The sequence below is a fragment of the Apiospora aurea genome (assembly GCF_038362705.1).
Source record: "Apiospora aurea strain CBS 24483 chromosome Unknown utg000005l_segment0_segment0, whole genome shotgun sequence".
Classification (NCBI taxonomy): domain Eukaryota; kingdom Fungi; phylum Ascomycota; class Sordariomycetes; order Amphisphaeriales; family Apiosporaceae; genus Apiospora; species Apiospora aurea.
Genome location: NW_027117392.1, coordinates 4561336 through 4580250, shown reverse-complemented (window position 1 = coordinate 4580250; position 18915 = coordinate 4561336). Strand labels below are relative to the sequence as shown.

The window sequence follows — 18915 nt, the reverse complement described above, 5'->3', positions numbered from 1 at the left end:
AGACTCCGTTTGACCTAGCCCAACCCTTTTAACCGACTCAGACATTCCTCTACTCTTGAAATTCGTCTGCCTGATTCAATACCTTATCTGCCTGCCTGCTGGACTCGCGTATTCTAGTCGTAGCTCAAGCCTCGGGATCAGCAATCTTACCTGCGCCGCCACGAAGCCACAGCAGCTGAGTCCAAGTGACCGGGGTTGTGCTGAAGACGGACCAGAAGCACTGCCACGGCACCGTCGTCACCAAAACTCAGGCGGGCGGGCTCCCAAAACCGAAGACCCCCCATTTGGAAGTACACCCAGAACCCAACCGAACTTGCGCATATCTTCCATGCCAGCATTTTGCGCAAAGCCAACAATAACAGACTCAACCTTCGCAAGTTCCCGGCCGTCTCGCGACCGAAAGACGACCACGCCTTCTGCAATACTGCCTTAGCCAGTCAATTACATTCCTACCCGCCGCATTCTCGGAGCAGTCGCATATCCCACCAGCGACGAGTTCGCTCTCGATCTTCACCCATCGCTACCCCGCCATCCCGCCACTACTGCACGGAATAAGTCAAGATGAGCTTCAAGGGGTTCCAGAAGACCCTTACTCGGGTGCGTATCGAGGACTGCCGTTTCGCATGCATATGCGACCCTGGTTGCAGCTGAACTAACCTTGCGCCGCTGGTATCATAGGCACCGCAACAATTCCGAGCCAAGTTTAACATGGGCGAGCACACCAAAGATGCCGTATACATCGACGCAGAACGCCGGTTCCAGGAGATGGAGGCCGAGACAAAACGCCTCCACGACGAATCGGAAAAGTACTTCAAGGCCATCAATGGCATGCTCGCCCACCAGATCGAATTCAGCAGAGCCATGACGGAAATTTACAAGCCCATTTCAGGCCGCATGTCCGACCCCGACTCGCTGGTCGTCCACGGCAACCCTGAAGGAATCCGCGCCTGCGAGGAGTACGAAGCCGTGGTCAAGGACCTCCAGGAATCACTAAAGCCGGAGCTGGAAATGATCGAAGCGCGTGTCATCCGCCCTGCCGACGAGCTCCTCGACGTCATCAAGGCGATCCGGAAAACGGCAGCCAAACGCGACCACAAGCAACTGGACTACGATCGCCACCGACAGACTCTGAAGAAGTTGCAGGACAAGAAGGACAAATCGGCCAAGGACGAGAAAGCCATGTGGAAGGCAGAGACTGACGTCGAAAACTCGACACAAGAGTACAACTACTTCAACGATTTACTCAAGGACGAGCTGCCCAAGCTGTTCACGCTGGAACGGCAGTTCATCCAGCCTTTGTTCCAATCCTTTTATTATATGCAGCTGAACATTTTCTACACGCTTCACGAGAAGATGCAGAGTTGCGATATTGGGTACTTCGATCTTACCCTTGACATTGAAGAGGCCTTCCACCAGAAGCGCGGCGACATCCAGGAGCAGATAGAGAAGTTAAGTATCGTGAGGTTCAAAACGAGCGGGCAGAAGAGGCCGCCAAAGTACGGTCGTCCAGCATTAGAAGCTGGCAAGACACCCGCGGCCATTACTGCTGGACCCTCTTCAACCAACTCGACTTCGTCCGTGCCGCAGATAGAATACCCGCAACAAGAGGAGCCCGGGCCTGCAGGAGACCACCCTCCCCCTCCATACTCTGTAACCTCCAAGCCTTCATTTGCTGCGCCCAGGTCTCCAGCTATGAAAAGCCCTACATCTCCTGGTCTGGCGGCCGCTGCTGCTGCGAAAGCGAAACCCCCACCCCCGAAGCCGAAGCCTAAGCGACTAGCTGGAGCGCCGGCGGGGGCGGAACATGTCACGGCACTTTACGACTACTCGGCACAGGCAGAGGGAGATTTGACCTTCAGGGCAGGTGACGTGATAGAGATTGTTCAGCGGACACAGAACGAGAACGAATGGTGGATTGGGAAGCTGAACGGAAAGCAAGGCCAGTTCCCCGGTACGTATATCTGTCCATCAGTTAGTCAAGGTGACGTTCCTGCTGACAAAGGTGTTCTAGGTAATTATGTGAGAGTTGGCTAGAAACCTACTCCCCCCAGTCGCGACGGTCTCGTAGACAGACCACTACATAATGTTGTAATTACCCATGTCTTTTTAGGTTGCACTTATAGAGGGAAGCATGGAGCACCTACACGACTTAGGCTAAAGATGATCAACAACGTTAACCCAGGTCAGCAATACCCAGTAAAGAGGACATTCCATTGACAAGAGAAGAGATAACCTTCATCTACTCCGTATCGTCCCTACAGAGCAACATGCGTGTGTGGTGCCCCTGAACAGGTCATTGGATTGTGAGCCGTTGGCCGGTTTCACTTTCGCAGGTTCAGTTTGCTCTAGCCGAATCGTGCATCGTCCCATCTTCTGGTTATACCAATCGCATCCGAAGTCGGGAGTGAACCTGCAGCCGGACATCGCTCCGAGTGGTATACATGAGGTACTGTGGCGCACCTGATTGTTGCTTGAGACTCGAATGTACGGCTTTCATGACTATTGACCGCCATTTACGGAGCATGTTTTCTTCTGCCGACGTCACACGTCAGTCACACTGCAGCCAGTTTATCCCATCAAAGTACTGAATATGAGATCCCGTCCATTAGTACATAAGCCATGGGGCGCGGCTTTTCAATCTCGCTGTGTTGAGACATTAAAATCCGTTTGGCAGGTGTGTTTCGCTCGAGAAGTTGGCAATCGATAGTAAATCGCCTATATCCAAGAACAACAGCACAGCGGGCTAGTCGCTCCTCCTATTTCAGAGGAAAAGACACCGGTCAAGACAGAGACAAGAAAGGACGCCGACAGAGATGGCGAACACCGAGGGCTCAGCGCCGGCGCATTACGACAGTTTCGCAACCTCGTACGACGAGATATGGCGCGTCCCTGGAATACGTCCCCTTTTGCCCCTTTTGACCTCGACCCTCGAGTCCGTGGGACCCCATAAGGACATTGCGGTCCTAGACCTCGCGTGTGGGACGGGGATCGGGCTGCGCATCATGCACGCCCTGGGCGCCCGCCGCTTCGTCGGCGTGGACATCTCGACGCAGATGCTCGAGGTGGCCAAGTCGAACACGCCCCCGGGGACCGAGCTGTACGCGGCCGACTGCGCGCGCCCGCTGGCGGAGACGGTGCCGGCCCTCAAGGACGAGCAGGGTCACTTCGACGTTGTGCTGGGCATGTGGCTCCTCAACTACGCGCCCTCGGCCGCCGAGCTCGCGGGCATGTGGGCCAACGTCGCGGCCTACCTCAAGCCCGGCGGCCGCTTCGTGGGGACCATGGAGAACCACGAGGCCGTGACGGCGCCCCGGCTGCAGAGCGGCAAGTACGGCGTCACCGAGACGGAGCTCAACCCGCTGCCCGGCGGCCATGCAGAAGACGGGTTCCAGGTGCACCTCCGGTTCCGGACGGAGCCCGTGGTCGAGTTCGACGCGTTCCGAATGAGGAAGGACGTCTTCGAGCGGGAGGCGGCCAAGGCCGGCATGATCAACCTGCAGTACAAGCGGCCAGGCCTCGACGAGGTCAAGAAGATGGTTGCGGAGGGCATTGGGGGCCCCGAGGCGGCGGACGAGGCGTGGTGGGCGGAGCTGCTTGATGAGGCGCCCAACCTGGTGGTCATGGCGAAGAAGCAAGGTGTCTCGCAGGCGTGGCTTTCCAATTGATTGATTGATTCACTTTTGGCGTGAAGCCACGATGTGAGACAATCGCATTTCCTTTTGCCTTCTGAAGGCCAATAGTATCTATCTATTCATAGGCTCTCTTTTCATAAATGGCCATCGCGGCTATCCCCATTTCCATGCCATTGGCTGGTTGGGTCTCACTTCGTCGTGGTGTTGATGTTGCTGTTTGTTTTATTGTTAGTGCCCTCATCACTGGCAGACCAAGGTCGTTTATTTCCAGCCCCCCCCCCGCGTCTACATCCATCACCATCGCCGGCGACCTGCAACTATATATAAAACAAAAGCCCCATTTCATGAATCTCACCAGGTCCTGATCTTCTGTATGACGAGTGTCGCATCCGTTTCAACTTCGTTCGGTCCACTGTACGATTCGTTTCATTAGGTAAGTACGAGAGGTTGGTTGTTGGACCCAAAAACAAGGATCTGTCCTCCGCCAGGCAAACGGGCTACGACGACAACAATGCCTTTGTTCATCGGCCTCACCAAAATCCCTCAAAGAAAGAGGGCTTAGGCCTGCAGAGGGCTCTTGCGTCGTTGAAGAACGAGGAGGAGAAGATCTTTTGTTTAGGTCTTTGAGCTAGTGTTTCGCAATATAACCAGCCATCGCGACATTAAAGACGTCAGCGACGGCGATGCCCGTAAACAGGGGGCGCGCTTCTTTCGTCTTGAGATACCCCAAAACCGATCTTTTTGTTATTCGGAGGGCCGGCGAATATGGCTTCTTCTTCTTCTTCTTCGACGCGGCACCGCCGCGGACACGCCCCCAAAGATTCGGGCATCAGCACGGGGACGGCCAAACCAGAGTTGGGGCCAGAGCCGGAGCTGGACGCCGCGCCAACACGACCGCCCTCGTCATCGTCGAAGGAGGACTTCTTCATCTGTGACCGCTGCGAACAACCTCGCGCGCTTTACCGTCGGCTCCCGTATCGGAACACGGAGCTTTTCGTATGCGACTACTGCTTCCAGCCGATCACCATGAAGGACCCCCGCGACGCCTCGATCGTCTTCGAGATGAAGTGGTGCCGGCAGGGGAACCACGAGGCGCCCGCCATCAACTTTCGCGACGTGGACAACATGGGCTGCTACCACTGCGCCAAGAGACGCGACTCGTACCCGCCAATGCATCTGCCTGAGCCGCCTCTGCGAGTGCGGCCGGACTTGGAGTCGGACTCTCGTAGGGGGAAAGGGGCGGCGACGACCACGGCGGCGGCGGCCCCTGGAGATGAGACGACGATGCAACAGGACCGGAATGATCAGCTCCATTACGCGGCAACGCAACAACGGCGGGAGGAGAGACCGCAGATCCAGTATTACTCTGGTTCTTACAAACTCCGAGGGCATTTCGAGAACTCGTCTCGTCCGCCGAAGATATTGCCGATTTATCACCCGCAAGTTCGCCCTCCTAACATGGGGAAATATACAACAAATCCACGTCCGTCCGCGCCACTACAGCGACTGGATCCAAACACCGAGTCGAAAGCCCGGGCCCGGCCCCAGCCTCAGGCTCAGCCCAAGAAACCTGCCGTCCATGGCAGTCGTACGTATCACGAAGTTCCAAATCCCAACCAAGGGACACCACCACGAACTGGACAACGCCCTCCGACGGCTGGTCGTCACGAGCCACTACCCATAACTCATGACCAAATCTTAAAATCCATCCCGCTATCGCAACCTTCGAAATCGGTCTCTGTAAACCGAACGCCCAAGGCAAAAGCCCAGGCCCAGGCTCATCAGCATCATAAACCACAACAGCAGAAACATCCACAGCAGAAGCGGCAGCAGCAGAATCAGCGCCCACGTCCGCAAAGCCCCATCGCTATACGCCCTCTGGTTCCCTCTTGGGAGTTTGATGCTCTCTACAACCACCGCCGCCTTCCCCAGCAAGATCTGCCTCAACAGCAGAAGTGGCCGCCGCAACCACCACAACCCCCGAAGCGCCCCCGTCCCAAGACCCAATACGACAAGCCCCCCGCCGCCCCCTCCTGGGAACTCAAAACGCTCCGCGCGCAGGAGCAGAGAAGAAAACAACAAGAACAACAAGACCGCATCGACGCCCTCTGCCGCGTCTACCAGCCGCGCCCACCAGCCTCGAAAACGGCCACAACGGAGCAGCAGAACCAAAACCCGGACCAAGGGCGCGCCGACAGCGACGTCCTCGGCCCGCAAGAGACGTGCCCGGCCTGCGGCAAGCACCGCCCGACCCACAGCGAGCTGATCGAGGCGTACGGGTTCTGCTTCCACTGCCTGCGGCGGCACCTGGTGGCGGCGGGCGAGCTGCTCAAGTGCCCGTCGTGCCGCCGCCTGCAGGCGCGGCAGGACTTCATGACTTACGATAGCGACGGGCTCATCGTCCGGCCGCGGACGGAGGTGTGCATGAGCTGTCGGTGGCGACAACGGAACGGGGCGAAGAAGTTGGGGGCGGCGCTGTGTGGGGCGGCGGGTGGGCTGGTTTGATGTAGGGATTCTGTTGAGAGGCTGTATAGGGGAGGATCGACCCCCTTTCGAAGGGTGATGCGGGTGGATCGGAACGACGGTACGATATTATTTACGAATTTATGCTATTTCTTTTCCTTTGTCGGGACGTGGAAAACAAAATAGAAGCAGGGAGGGATTTAGGGAATAGTGGTATCGGGGACATAGGGTAAGGTCAAGGTTAGGACAGGTCGCTAGAGACGATATATCATGATCACGTTTACATGCCGATGACGATATTTCCAGGGATGCGATCCTTGATGATAGCAACTTCATTCCTCGTTTCAATTCGTTCACTCAAGTCACAGGAAACTGAAGTACCGCATGCGGCAACAAGGGCAGTGCGAATTGAATTATTACTTTTCAAAAGGGCCAATGCTGCGATGCATACCGAACACACCTTGTGTATATGAAATTAATTCATCGTTGTCCTTCGTAAACTCTTTAACCTGAACGCCGGCTGGTACGAAACCCCCTCCCATCAACCGCGCAGACTGCAATCAGTGCTCCTTAAGCCACTTCAGCATCTGCTCATGTGCAGTAGCCTGTGCATCCTTGATATGCGCGTCTTCGTAGTCGCCAATCACAGCAAAGCCTGCAACAGAGTAAGTTTCCTCGCTACAAAATATGTATACTCGAACTTAAAGTACGTACCATGTGGAACTCCAGGGTAAACCTGGACTTCGTGCTCCAGGCCGGCCTTGGACATCATATCCTCGCCCTGCGTTCTCACGTCATCGGGGAACATGGGATCGCTCTCTACGCAGACCAGACTAATCGGCTGCTTCAGTCCCTCAAAGTCGCTGGGGGAGACCAGTGTTGCATGAGCCAAAGCGCCGGCCTTGATGAACGGTCCCTTCTTGTGGAAACCGGCGCCCTCGCCGGCCTCTTCGTCGGCGGGCTTTTGCGCGCCGGACCAGCCCGCCTGCGCGGGCGTGCGCTCGGCCGCCAGGAGCAGCACGTACCGGGCGCCGAAGCAGTAGCCCACGGCGTAGACGCCGTCGCCGGCGGCCACGGCATCCGCGAACTCGGACTTGCAAGTCGCAATGACCTTTTCGAGCAGCGGCATGACTTTTTCTTCAGTGTGGCGCGCCAGCCACATGTCGATCATGAAGGACTTGGCGGTCTCGACGGCCTTAAGCTTGAAGTTGTCGAGGAAGGAGGTCGAGGCCTCGCCCTCGGGCAGGGCGGCCGAGTTGGGGGCCGGGTCGCCGCCGAACAGGTCGGGCATGACGACGACGAAGCCCTCGTCGGCGAACTTGTCGGACTGGATCTGGTTGTTGGCGGACTGGAGGCCGGTGCCGCCGGTCAGGAGCAGCAGGAGCTTCGCGGGTGAGGTGGGATAGGAGGCGGGCTTGGAGATGTAGGCCTAAGGGTTCCGGATTGGTTTTCAATTAGCTAGGCCAGCACGTTTGCGATGGCTTCTTGGGGCTCTTTACGTCGACTTCGCCGAGTTTGCGGATCTCACCCCGGGGGGCTTCTCCGGAGGCTACAGTGGTCTAGACGTCAGTAAAATGGCTTTAGAAGGCCGGTGATGGAGCCAAAGCGTACGAGTTGGCCTGTCGGTGGTGCAGTGCTCGCCCATGGTAGGGCCTGTCTGGGCAGGCGTGTCGCCTGGGATGATGGTCTCGTTCGCATCGCTCTCGGGGGCTTTCGTCGCTAGCTCGGACTCCGACATGGTGATGACTTCTCTAAAGTAGAAACTGCTTTCGTGCCGTGTTGTGATTCTATAGAAGGAATGGGCATATGAAGAGAAGTGCTTCCAAACTGCGCCTGCTGAAGTCGCGGTATGAAATGCAGTTTTGTTGGCGTGAAGATGCGCGGAAAGGAATGCAAAGGAGCGGCTGTATTCAGCACGGGACCCTGAGTTCGGTGGTGGTTTCACAGCAACAGGCCAAGTGCGGCATCGCGGGGTGACGTCGTAACCTAGGCTACTTCTCAACTCATATGTACCCATTCCTCCCCCCAAATGAGCATCTGCCCTCACCTGCTACGACAGCCCCGCGGGGCCGCATCCCAGTGCAGGTGCTGCCTGGAATGGGTTGGCAAGTTGGCCACCCTCAGCTGGCAAGCGTGGGCAAGAAGTAGGGAGAATACCCAAACACGCTAAGACTGCCAGGCTTTCCCAGCTGGCATTCTTGAAAAACCACTTAAACAATTGCATCAAGAACCTTGCCCGGTCGCGTCTGGATGTCGCGTCTCGTTCCTCTCTCAACTTTTGGCGTGCAGACCAGACCCGAAAACACCATCACTCCGCAACAAGACTTCGCAAGGCGAAACAGATCCTCATTTCCACTACGCACTGGACCTTTGCTGTCTTCTATACTTGCCAATCCTTTCTTTGCACAACAAACTTGACTTCAGAATGTCGGTTGCAGAGGCCAAATCGGCCATAACGCAGGGCGCCTTAGAGTATGTCTTTCCTCGTCCCCTCCGCGCTTGGCCTGTAGCTGGAAACTGACATACCTACCACAGGGCCATCTTCGACGACCCCGCCAATGTTGACCAGCGCTTCCCAGTCCCCGTCTTGCAATGCCTCCAGATCAAGCCTTTAGCTGCCCAACCCGCAGGAGGTGCTAACGTCGAACGCTACCGAGTCGTCCTCAGCGACGTACGGAACTACGTCCAGTGCATGCTCGCCACGCGTACGTATTGACTGCCCTCAACCCCGGGGAGCCGCTCTTGCTGACAGCCGGACAGAGGCAAACCACGTCATACACGAGAACCAACTGGTCCGAGGCTGCATTGTGCGGGTCAAGTCATACCAAGCCAATTCCGTCAAGGGCAAGAAGTAAACACCATGTCACTACCCTCGCCCCTCTACACGTGCTAACGAGTTCGGTCAGCATCCTGATTATCCTTGACCTTGAGGTGGCCGACAACCTCGGAGCCCACGATCGAATCGGCGAGCCTGTCGCTCTTGAATCCAAGCCAGCGGGAGAGGGCAATACCACCATTGGTGGTTCCGGTTTCTATGGTGCCAAATCCGAGTCACCTGCCGTCAAGTCCGAGCCCCTTCCTTCTCGAAGTGCGCCTCAGAAGAGCGGCGCAGCAAACCACGGCGGTGCTGTCATCTATCCCATCGAAGCCCTCTCCCCCTATGCCCACAAATGGACCATCAAGGCTCGAGTTTCCGCCAAGTCGGACATCAAGACGTGGCACAAACCTTCTGGCGAAGGAAAGCTGTTCTCGGTCAACCTCCTCGACGAGAGCGGCGAGATCAAGGCAACTGGGTTCAACGAGCAATGCGACCAGTACTATGACATGCTACAGGAGGGCAGTGTCTACTATATCAGCAACCCTTGCCGTGTCCAGCTCGCCAAGAAACAGTTCAGCAATCTTCCGAACGATTACGAGTTGACGTTCGAGCGCGACACGGTCATCGAGAAGGCCGAGGACACCTCCAATGTGCCCCAAGTGCGCTACAACTTTGTCAACATCCGAGCCCTCCAAGAAGTCGAAAAGGATAGCACCATTGACGTTGTCGGTGTTCTGAAGGAAGTGGGCGACGTGAATCAAATCGTCTCCAAGACGACACAGAAGCCCTATGATAAGCGAGAACTCACACTGGTTGACGAGTCCCAGTTCTCTGTACGCGTTACCATCTGGGGCAAGACTGCAACTGCTTTTGATTGCCAACCCGAGTCTGTGGTAGCGTTCAAGGGCGTGAAGGTTTCGGACTTCGGGGGCCGCTCGCTTTCGCTGTTATCGTCAGGTACTATGTCCGTGGACCCCGATATCGAAGAGGCGCATCGCCTCAAGGGTTGGTACGACTCCCAGGGAGCCAGCGCAAACTTCAACACACACAGCAACATGTCGTCCATGGGCGCGGCGACTGGTCGTCCAGATCAAACCAAGTCCATCTTGCAGGTCAAGGATGAAAACCTAGGTGTGGAAAACCCGGGAGGTGACTACTTCAACCTGAAAGCAACTGTTGTCTATATCCGCCAGGAAAACTTCTGCTATCCTGCTTGCATGAACTCGGATTGCAACAAGAAGGTGACCGATTCAGGCGACGGTACGTGGCGATGTGAGAAGTGCCAGGCCGACCACCCGCGACCTGAATACCGCTACATCATGAGCATCAACGTCAACGACCACACAGGCCAACTATGGCTCAGTTGTTTCGATGAGGTCAGCCGTATTATCATGGATGGTTTGACTGCCGATCAGGCCATGGAGCTGAAGGAGACGGACGAGCCCGCGCTGGCTGCCAAGTTCGAGGCTGCCAACTGTACCAAACTCAACTTCCGCGTGCGAGCAAAGATGGATACGTATGGAGAGAACCAGAAGTAAGTCACTACAAACCTACAGTACCACCGTCCAGCGACTAATGTGTTTCTATCAGGATACGATACCAAGTAATGAATGCGACGCCGCTAGACTACAAGTCGGAGGCCTTGAAGCTGGCGGACATGATCAAGCAATTTGACATGAACTCATGATCGACTGTTTGATGGGGCATTATACAGTTGCTGCAAGCTGAGCGAATTGTGGTTGTACGTATTGTGCCTCAGAGTTATGTATACGAGTATACTCACGAGGGTGGTTTGGTCGGTGCTGGGACGTGGGCCTGAAGATTAGTAGGGATGATGCCAGTATTGTTTGGCATACATTGTGGATGAAGAGGTACAAGAAGACTTCAGTTGTTCGAGTCCGTGGTGTTATGAGATACATCGCAGAGATAAAAGAAACGGTAATGAAATAAAGATCAGATACGTCTATGACCAAGAACAATTCTTGATTCTTCCGGAGGTGATCAGATCAGTTGCTCGATTTTGGCAGCAGGTACCCTGTCAGCTTCCTTGCACTCGTTCAAGTTTCCAGTGCACGTCAGTCGCGAGAGAAGCACTTGGGCCTAGTATCACGACACATACGAAGGGGCACATGGATTCAACGATGTTATGAATTTGGCAGACGATAACTTGGCTTCTCATTAAACTGCGTAAGGCCTTCATATTTAAAGAGGCTCATATTGCCCCAACACTAGTCGATCCTTCTCTCTTTATGAGATGGTGCAGATGATCTTGCCCGTGCTGGAGTTGCTCTCCATCAGCTCGTGCGCCTTGACAATCTCCTCCCAGGGCAGGACCGTATCGATGAGGACCTTGAGCGCGCCGCCCTCCTTGAAGTGCGGGATGTACTCGGCCAGCTTGTCGCGCAGGCGGGCCTGGTAGTCGGGCTCGCGGCTGCGGAGGGTGGAGCCCTCGAGGCGGACGCGCTTGAAGAGCAGGGCGCCGATGTTGATGTCGGCCGGGAGCACGGAGCCGCCCATCTGGCCCAGCGAGACCCAGCGGCAGTCGCGGCCCGCGACGTTGAGGTTGCGTTGGAAGTAGGGCGCGCCGATGAAGTCGACGATGAGGTCGACGCCCTTGCCGCCCGTCGCTTCGAGGATGCGCTTGTCCCAGTCCTCGGTCGTCTTGTAGTTGTACGCGGCCGTGGCGCCGAGCTCGCGCTCGACGAAGCGGCACTTTTCGTCGGTGCCGGCCGTGGCGAAGACGGAGGCGGCGCCGGCGTCGCGGCTCAGCTGGATCCCCGCGATGGAGACGCCCGAGGCGCCCGCGTGCCAGAGCGCCGTCTTGCCGGCGCCGGCGAACTCGCCCACGAGGTGCAGCGCCTGTGTCGCCGTGATCCAGGTCTCGGGGATGGCGGCGGCCTGCTCCCAGCTCAGGTGATCCGACTTGTGCAGCAGCATCTTGGACGAGACGGCAATGTACTCGGCGTAGGCACCGCCGTACGCGAGGCCGAAGACGGCGTCGCCCACCTTGAAGTCGCCGTGGTCGCCGGCGCCGAGCGATTCGACGGTGCCCGAGAACTCGACGCCGAGAGTCAGGGGCGCTTGCGGGGGCAGCGGGTACTTGCCCTCGCGCTGCAGCAGGTCCATGCGGTTGAGGCCGAAGGCCTTGATCTTGACCAGAGCATCCCCTTCCTTGGGCGCCGGCACCGGGGTGGCATCATTGATGAAGAGGGCGGAGGCTGGGCCTGTGCCGCCTTTGATATCTGGCAGAATCGGGGCGTGAGTAACATGTCACAGGAGCTCGGGTGTACCTTGAAGTGGTTTGCGACTCACCGACTGCCCTCATGTTGGAAGGCGCCATCTTTTCTTCTTCAAGTGGGGAGTTGGACAGTAACAGTAACGTATGGCAAGTTTGTGTCAGCCAAGACCGAAGGTCAATCTGTTTCTTTAGTAATATATACGACGACGGGAATGCGTGTCTCGGTCGTGGCGGCCTGCTCTGTTTCACGTTCACGACATTGGCCAAACCCCGACAAAGGCCGAGTCCCCCGTAAGTTGGAGCCGGTGTGCTGCTTACTAACTCGATATAAAGTCCGACGTCACCATTCCAGCACTTTCGGCGAACGCGGTCGTAATGCGGGGAGCATTGCGTCCAAGAGGGTCCACGACAGGCGCAGCTAAGGGCCTACTAAGTCCCGAACCGAAAGGCCTCCGTCTTGAGAGATGCATGCTGGTGATGCCGGTCGCCACCGCTGCTACAACGCATACCGGAGCTCGTCAATCACACTGGTATTCCGTTCCTACCATTTTCTCGAAAATACCGCAGGATAGATCGTGGAAATATGTCTGTAGTACATCCCGGGTGGTTGCTTGAGCTGAAAGAATACACTTACACCTGCATTGGCCAGAACTTGTGGTGCAACGTAGCACATGTGCAGGTCTTGCAAGCTAAATCAAAAGGCATGATTCGAGTTGACTGTGGGCGTTGCAGCATTGCCCATCTCCTCGCGTCACGGTCGGTATTTGCAATATCATTCGTCCCTTGGGAGATATTAACGTCGGTCGCGAGGCTTCAAATATAGAAAATGGCGAAGCCAGCTGTCTCACTTGAGCTGGCTAGCCAGCTTCGTACCAATCAAGCACGATGTCGAATCACAGCGTCGAGTCAAATGGCGATTTGGGCAGCATTCACCGGGTCTGTCGTGCTCAGAGATATAACCTTGACCAGATTCAGGGACGCCGGCAGCTGTCTCAGACTGGACGCAGTTCTTGTATGACCCGAAAGCTAACATGGACTGCACGTCGAAACACGCGTTTCCGTCGGTACACAGCAGAGCATACAGTGGTTGTCACAAAACCTGGGCCAGGTGGGGGTTGCTCAGGTGAACACCGGTGGTTAACCAAACCCAAACAGCAGCTCTGGCTGGGGCTTAGAGTTGTTCTGATCTTTCGGTCGAAGGACATTCGAGGACGTTCGAAATCAGGACAGTCATTTGGGGGCATCTTCTGGGTGCGGTCGCAGTTGGTGTTGAGCTGGGGTCGTCGCACAGCAGATCGGGGCTTCGAGACAGTCGGCTCTCGGTAGCAATTATCTGCGAGGGTCGCCTGTATGTCCTCGGGGCTCGAGTTGAGTGTGAGCGTAAGTATGAAGATGTACTGTACGGTGAGAGAGGCTTGGGTGCGCTGCAGTTGTCCTGGCTTACCGGATGAGTCAGGCCTCAGCAACAAAAAGAGGCAATCGCGCATAATCTGGGGTGGAGGGAGATACAATAGGTAGTTCAAGAGTGTCAAACTCTGCCAGCACGGGCAACGGTTGGCCAGCTCGGCACCTACCTACCTAAGGCAGATTGAGAATTAAAAGTCGCGCTGCTTTGATTTGGCCCTGCTGCAGTCTCGTCGTAATGCCTCATTTACCGGATTCGAGGTAATCTTGTCCGTTTGGGTCAATAGGCTAACAAGTGGAAATTGAGCATTTGCCAAATGCGACTTGGCCGGCTCCGCTATGGGTCGATTATGGTCGTTGCTGATGGCCAATCTAGGCTCTCTAGGCTCTCGGTTTCCGTTCTTGGGGACGGTCTGGGTTTTCGCGGAAGCGGTTCTCACAACCCTATTAGGCCTGGCAGGCGAGCTTGCTGTCATGCGTGCATGAACAGTGGACGGTTCTACGCGAGTAGGCAAACGGCCGGTCGCTTCAGAGGCTGGTTCGTGTTTCCCTACCTGGTACACACATGTTCGTAGAGGGCATCAAAACAGGGTTGTTGTTGTTGTTTTATTAGTTCATCGGGTTTCATTCGCATGGCATGGTGCTGAGGCTAGTCAGAGAGCTGGCTGTGTCCGTCGGGCATGGCCGTGACTAATGCCCGGCGGCCGGGTTCGGTAAGGGATGGATGGATGGCATATTCTTCAATGGTGGATCATATCTATAATATCTTCGCATCCCAAAATATCGTTATCGCGATCGATGATCCCATCCTCATTCGGGAGAGGATATGGCCCATACGGCAGATAGTCACCGGTCGAGACCGCGACGATCGCGCCCTAAATGCGACGGCCGCGGAAGAAGAAGAGTGGTTTTGTTGACGACGCAAGCTCGACGGTGGGAATCGACTCCCAGGCTCGATGGAGAACCGGGACTAGCAGACTGGGACCGGCAGGGACTGGAGTCGGGGACGGGCAATGGCAGCGAAGAAGAGCAGCGCTTGGCGCACTAGCAGGCCTTCCAAAAAGTCAATATTGACCAGCTGCTCCTGGAGTTCCTGGCAGATCTGCTCGGACCTGGCTTGCTCCGGCAAGGTTGACCAAGCACCAGCACGACGACGCCCCGTTCCGATGCCTCGATAACTTAGTAGTATATGCCGGAGGACAGGGCGCAATCACGAAATACGAGGATGACAAGATGACATTGGGATTCTGAACATGCCAGCACCATGCGCTTACCCACAACGACAACAACGTTGCGGAGATTCGAAGCGGTCCCCACTCGATACCGCCAACGGAGACGAGGAGGCGAGGCGAGGCATGAGCACTGGCACTGGCACTGGCACTGGCACTGGCACTGGCACTGGCACTGGCACTGGCACTGGCACTGGCACTGGCACTGGCACTGGCATCTGCTTCACCATTCATCGAGCACGACAGACGGAGGCAATCTCGCTACGGACATCGTCCGATCGAGCCCATAGTGCCATCACCCCCATCATCAACATGGACCATGTGAAAGTGTCCAGCAAAGAGTTGCCCGAAACTGAAGCCAGAACATTCTCTCGTCAGCGTAGGGTAACTTGGTAGCTGCTGCCCCTTGTGCTCTGACACATACCCAAGGTACCTACCTACATGATGTACCTACATCTGTCTGAATACCGCTTCTTCCTTCCGTCTTTTTTCCGGGCGGCATCAGTCCGTGACTCCAAATACTCGTAGAAGCCACTACGCGGGCCCCCTGTCTATCGACCTGTAGCCTGGCCAATAACACGCCTTGCTGGGCCAGTAATCCCAGTCCTTACTTACGTCGCTGCTATACCGGATAAGCCACATACTTTCATATTTACCCAGCTGGCATTGCAGGTGTACTCGTATTGCCATGGCTGCCTGGAATACCTAGTCCATTTTCACCAGGCCTTTTTCTTTCGAGTGCAGGAGACCAAACTGCCCAGCCTCGACGTTGAATTATTGGGTAGGTAATGAACGGGGTGATGCCAATCTGTTCCTGCAGCAGCGTACCCAACTTTCCCAACTTTGTTCGTTAGCCGACATTGTTCCTGCATTTAGCCCAATTGCTTGCAGCTGCTCACTACATGTAGACGGTTGTATTGGCAACTGGCCTCTGGCTGCTGCGGACCAGCTAGACTTAGGCCAGCCACTGCCTACAAACCGTCGCCAAAACCTTAACATGGAATGACACCAGCCAGCCCCGGCAGCGGGGAGGACCCGAGCTCGCCGACTTTCCAAGACGGTCATTGTGGTTTATGGCGCACTCAAACCCACGCGCATAGCATTGCAGGTACAGCACGACCTCCATGCCGATATGATACCCTACCTACGGCTGAGTCGCTGGTGGATGAAGGGACGAATTTAGAAATTTTCATCAGCCAATGCGGTAATGACAGGGACACTTGTTGCTCGCTGCTTATTACTAGTGTGATCGGAACATTACCAAGACGTATGTACGTGCGAGGCTTCATTCAACCAATATTCGATGTTCCGTTTTTGATTGACGGTCCAAAAAGTAGTACAGTACGTACATTACAGTAGCCTGGTAGGGCCAGCAAGAAACAACAGTGAAGCTGGCAAGTGTGTTTGGTGAGTGTGCTGCTGACCTGACCGATGCCGATAACCAAGGAAAACCTCACAGACCAGTGGCGCTGTAATTTCCCACACCCCTGTCCGCAGCTGCGAGAAGCTGTACCTTGCAGTAGTAGATTGGCCGCCCGCGAGCCGCCATCTCGCGCTCTCTCTCTCTCTCTCTCTCTCTTCTCATCACCGCCAAGAGCCAATCGCCAGAAATGAAAGCATGGAACGAGAGGAGAAAAAACTTCCCCGGCCAGTCAGCTCTGTGCCAGCACCTCGGGGAAAAAGTCCCACTGTCACCTCGAGCCAGCAGATCCAAGGGGTAAAGGGCCAGCCTCCGCCAATTGTACTGCCACACACATCACGCACCGATTCCGCCTCTACATGTTGAACCCTTCTTTTTCCCACGTAGTAACGTGCTAGGAACGCCTCGGACAAACCCGTTGGGGGCTTTTCCTCCAATTGGAGGCAGGAGTCCAGCCATATCTACCGCCTTATTTCGTATCGCATCGCGTCTGCCCCTTTCCGGCTGCTTCTGCCCACGGTCCCTAGTGCCTAGTCCCTGGTCGTGAGAAGAAAGAGGGCGTGGAGCTTCTCAGCTAATAGATATTAGTAGTATCGTACAGGTTTAGACGGGGCCATCTGTACCTGCTTGGGTCGGCAGTACTCCACCCACCCCCTGATTTGTGATAGAATTGACAGGACCGTCAATGCACAATCACCAGCCGTCCACGCCCCCTACCACCCCCGTTCCATGTCAGATTCTGGAAGACAGTGCCGTTCATTCGATCGCAAAGCGAAATAAGCTGGGCAAGGGGGAAAAAAAGCTAAGAGAGGATTTGGGCTTGACGGCCTGCGCTACCAGTGGATCCCGGCTAGTGAGCGTATACTAAGAGTGGACAGGCAGGGGAATGAGCATGGGTGACACTGTCGCAGTGGACATGGAGTAGCAAGACACAGGCACTGACAGGATGGCGACCTTCATCAATCTCGTCGTGCGGTGGTGTGGGTGTGTGCATGTGCGCGCGCGTGTGTTGGTGCAGCGGCGAGCCTCCCCCCCCATGTCTTGACGGTTGGTTCCCATGTCGGCAAGGCTGTATATAAGTCGGCGTTCTCTCCATGATTTGCATCTCTTCTTTTTCCCTTCCCTCCTCACCCACACACGCTCACTAGCAAACCAAACCCTGACTTATCAGTCACATTCCTTCGTTTCAGCATACCTAATTTGCTATAACTACCTAATTAATCCTCACGACAATCAACCACTCTTCCCGAGTAGCCTAATAACCCGACAAATCAGTCAAGATGCAGTACTCTTTCACCGTCGCCGCCCTCGTTGCTGGTGCCTCCGCCGCCGTGTACCAGGTTGCTCCCCCGCCTGCCGCTGCCAGCTCCAGCTCTGCTGTTGTCGAGAGTGCCACCTACCCCGTTGCCGCCGCCAGCACCAGCAGCGCCCCGGCCGCCACCTACCCCGTCGCTGGCACCAGCAGCGCCCCCGCTGTTGAGACCAGCAGCGCCCCCGCTGTCGAGACCAAGAGCACCGCCGCTGTTGAGACCACCAGCAGCGCCCCGGCCGCCACCTACCCCGTTGTCTCCTCCGGCAACGGCACCACCATCACCAGCCAGGCCGTCAAGTACACCACCGAGGTCGTCGACCAGTACACCACCTACTGCCCCGGCCCCACCCAGATCACCTACGGCACCAAGACCTACACCGTCACTGCCCCCACCACTCTGACCATCACCGACTGCCCTTGCACTGTCAGCAAGCCCGTCTTCACCACCTCGGCTGTTCAGTGCAACGGTGCCTCGTGCTCCGGCAAGCCTGCTCCCGTAAGTTGCCCTGCTCCCTCGTCTCTTCCCGTGTCTCCCATACTGACTCTCTCTCCTCAGCCCCCCACCTACAACAACGGCACCGTCCCTGTTGTCCCCGGCAAGCCTACCCAGGAGGCTCCCGCCCCCCACCGGTGGCTACCCGACCAAGCCTACCCAGGCCACCACCCCCGGTGCCCCTATCCCCACTGCCGGTGCCGGCAAGGTCGCCGCCTTCGGTGGTCTCCTCGGCCTCGCCGCTTTCGTCGCTCTGTAAATCGACTTCGCTTGCTTTCGCATTCACGTCTAGCTCACGATTTTCTATTGTCGATAATACCTTAATTCGTGGGATGATACGCCCTTTTATGACGGGAAAGCAGTGTGGTTGGTTTACGGGGTTCGGTGTGGTTTAGACTTTTTGGGAGTAATACGGCAACAACACGGTATCTTGCATTGTGCTTGGGGGGCCCGTTTTGCATAATCTGCAACGGGCAATCTTTTCGGCCAGGCATGCACGATGTCATCTTGATTCTTGTAATATTTTGTCTCGGTTTTGGGACAACAATACACAATCTCGCCATGGAGGATTTATATCAATGTGTGCGGTCTCCAAGAACCCTGGGATGGACAGCGGAAAAGGGCGTTCTCTTTTACGACTTCTTGCCGCTAATCTTTTTTGATACGATAGAAGTCTAGATGGGAAAGAGGTCGCCGACCTCTGGCAAAAACAATCAATCCATCACAGTTCTTCCACTATCTTACCTTGTCGCTTCGCCCCAAGAAGTGTTCTCCCAATGTCTTTGTTTTATTCTCGTGCTTTGCCCACCTTTCTTGTACAAACTTTTAAGAATTGTCGAAACTTGTTCAACATGTAATGGCAGAGCCGGGAGTGTTGCAACTACACAGGGAAAAAAAACAGCTGGA

At 55.9% G+C, this 18915-nt stretch overlaps 8 protein-coding genes across 8 annotated transcripts; 6 read left to right on the top strand and 2 right to left on the bottom strand.

The window, feature by feature from the left end:
* Nucleotides 1-561: 561 nt before the first annotated feature.
* PG986_007980 (reduced viability upon starvation protein) lies at nt 562-2034 on the top strand (the record flags this gene model as incomplete). Its single annotated transcript, XM_066844202.1, has 3 exons — nt 562-597; nt 679-1951; nt 2012-2034. The coding sequence occupies 3 exons, from the start codon at nt 562-564 to the stop codon at nt 2032-2034; spliced, it is 1332 nt and encodes a 443-aa protein (XP_066700314.1).
* Nucleotides 2035-2813: 779 nt separating this feature from the next.
* On the top strand, nt 2814-3665 carry PG986_007979 (uncharacterized protein; the record flags this gene model as incomplete). Its single annotated transcript, XM_066844201.1, has 1 exon — nt 2814-3665. The coding sequence occupies one exon, from the start codon at nt 2814-2816 to the stop codon at nt 3663-3665; it is 852 nt and encodes a 283-aa protein (XP_066700313.1).
* A 732-nt stretch (nt 3666-4397) lies between these two features.
* On the top strand, nt 4398-6137 carry PG986_007978 (uncharacterized protein; the record flags this gene model as incomplete). Its single annotated transcript, XM_066844200.1, has 1 exon — nt 4398-6137. One exon carries the CDS (start codon nt 4398-4400, stop codon nt 6135-6137), a length of 1740 nt encoding a protein of 579 aa, XP_066700312.1.
* A 518-nt stretch (nt 6138-6655) lies between these two features.
* Nucleotides 6656-7833, bottom strand: PG986_007977 (hydrolase tropI; the record flags this gene model as incomplete). Its single annotated transcript, XM_066844199.1, has 4 exons — nt 6656-6750; nt 6810-7524; nt 7595-7644; nt 7707-7833. The coding sequence occupies 4 exons, from the start codon at nt 7831-7833 to the stop codon at nt 6656-6658; spliced, it is 987 nt and encodes a 328-aa protein (XP_066700311.1).
* A 687-nt stretch (nt 7834-8520) lies between these two features.
* On the top strand, nt 8521-10600 carry PG986_007976 (replication factor-a protein 1 protein; the record flags this gene model as incomplete). Its single annotated transcript, XM_066844198.1, has 5 exons — nt 8521-8567; nt 8631-8800; nt 8856-8946; nt 8993-10447; nt 10504-10600. The coding sequence occupies 5 exons, from the start codon at nt 8521-8523 to the stop codon at nt 10598-10600; spliced, it is 1860 nt and encodes a 619-aa protein (XP_066700310.1).
* A 560-nt stretch (nt 10601-11160) lies between these two features.
* PG986_007975 (zinc-binding dehydrogenase) lies at nt 11161-12238 on the bottom strand (the record flags this gene model as incomplete). Its single annotated transcript, XM_066844197.1, has 2 exons — nt 11161-12155; nt 12226-12238. 2 exons carry the CDS (start codon nt 12236-12238, stop codon nt 11161-11163), a joined length of 1008 nt encoding a protein of 335 aa, XP_066700309.1.
* A 2570-nt stretch (nt 12239-14808) lies between these two features.
* Nucleotides 14809-15180, top strand: PG986_007974 (uncharacterized protein; the record flags this gene model as incomplete). The annotated part of the gene is made up of 1 exon (XM_066844196.1): nt 14809-15180. One exon carries the CDS (start codon nt 14809-14811, stop codon nt 15178-15180), a length of 372 nt encoding a protein of 123 aa, XP_066700308.1.
* Nucleotides 15181-17484: 2304 nt separating this feature from the next.
* Nucleotides 17485-18268, top strand: PG986_007973 (mmc protein; the record flags this gene model as incomplete). Its single annotated transcript, XM_066844195.1, has 2 exons — nt 17485-18012; nt 18173-18268. 2 exons carry the CDS (start codon nt 17485-17487, stop codon nt 18266-18268), a joined length of 624 nt encoding a protein of 207 aa, XP_066700307.1.
* Nucleotides 18269-18915: the final 647 nt, after the last annotated feature.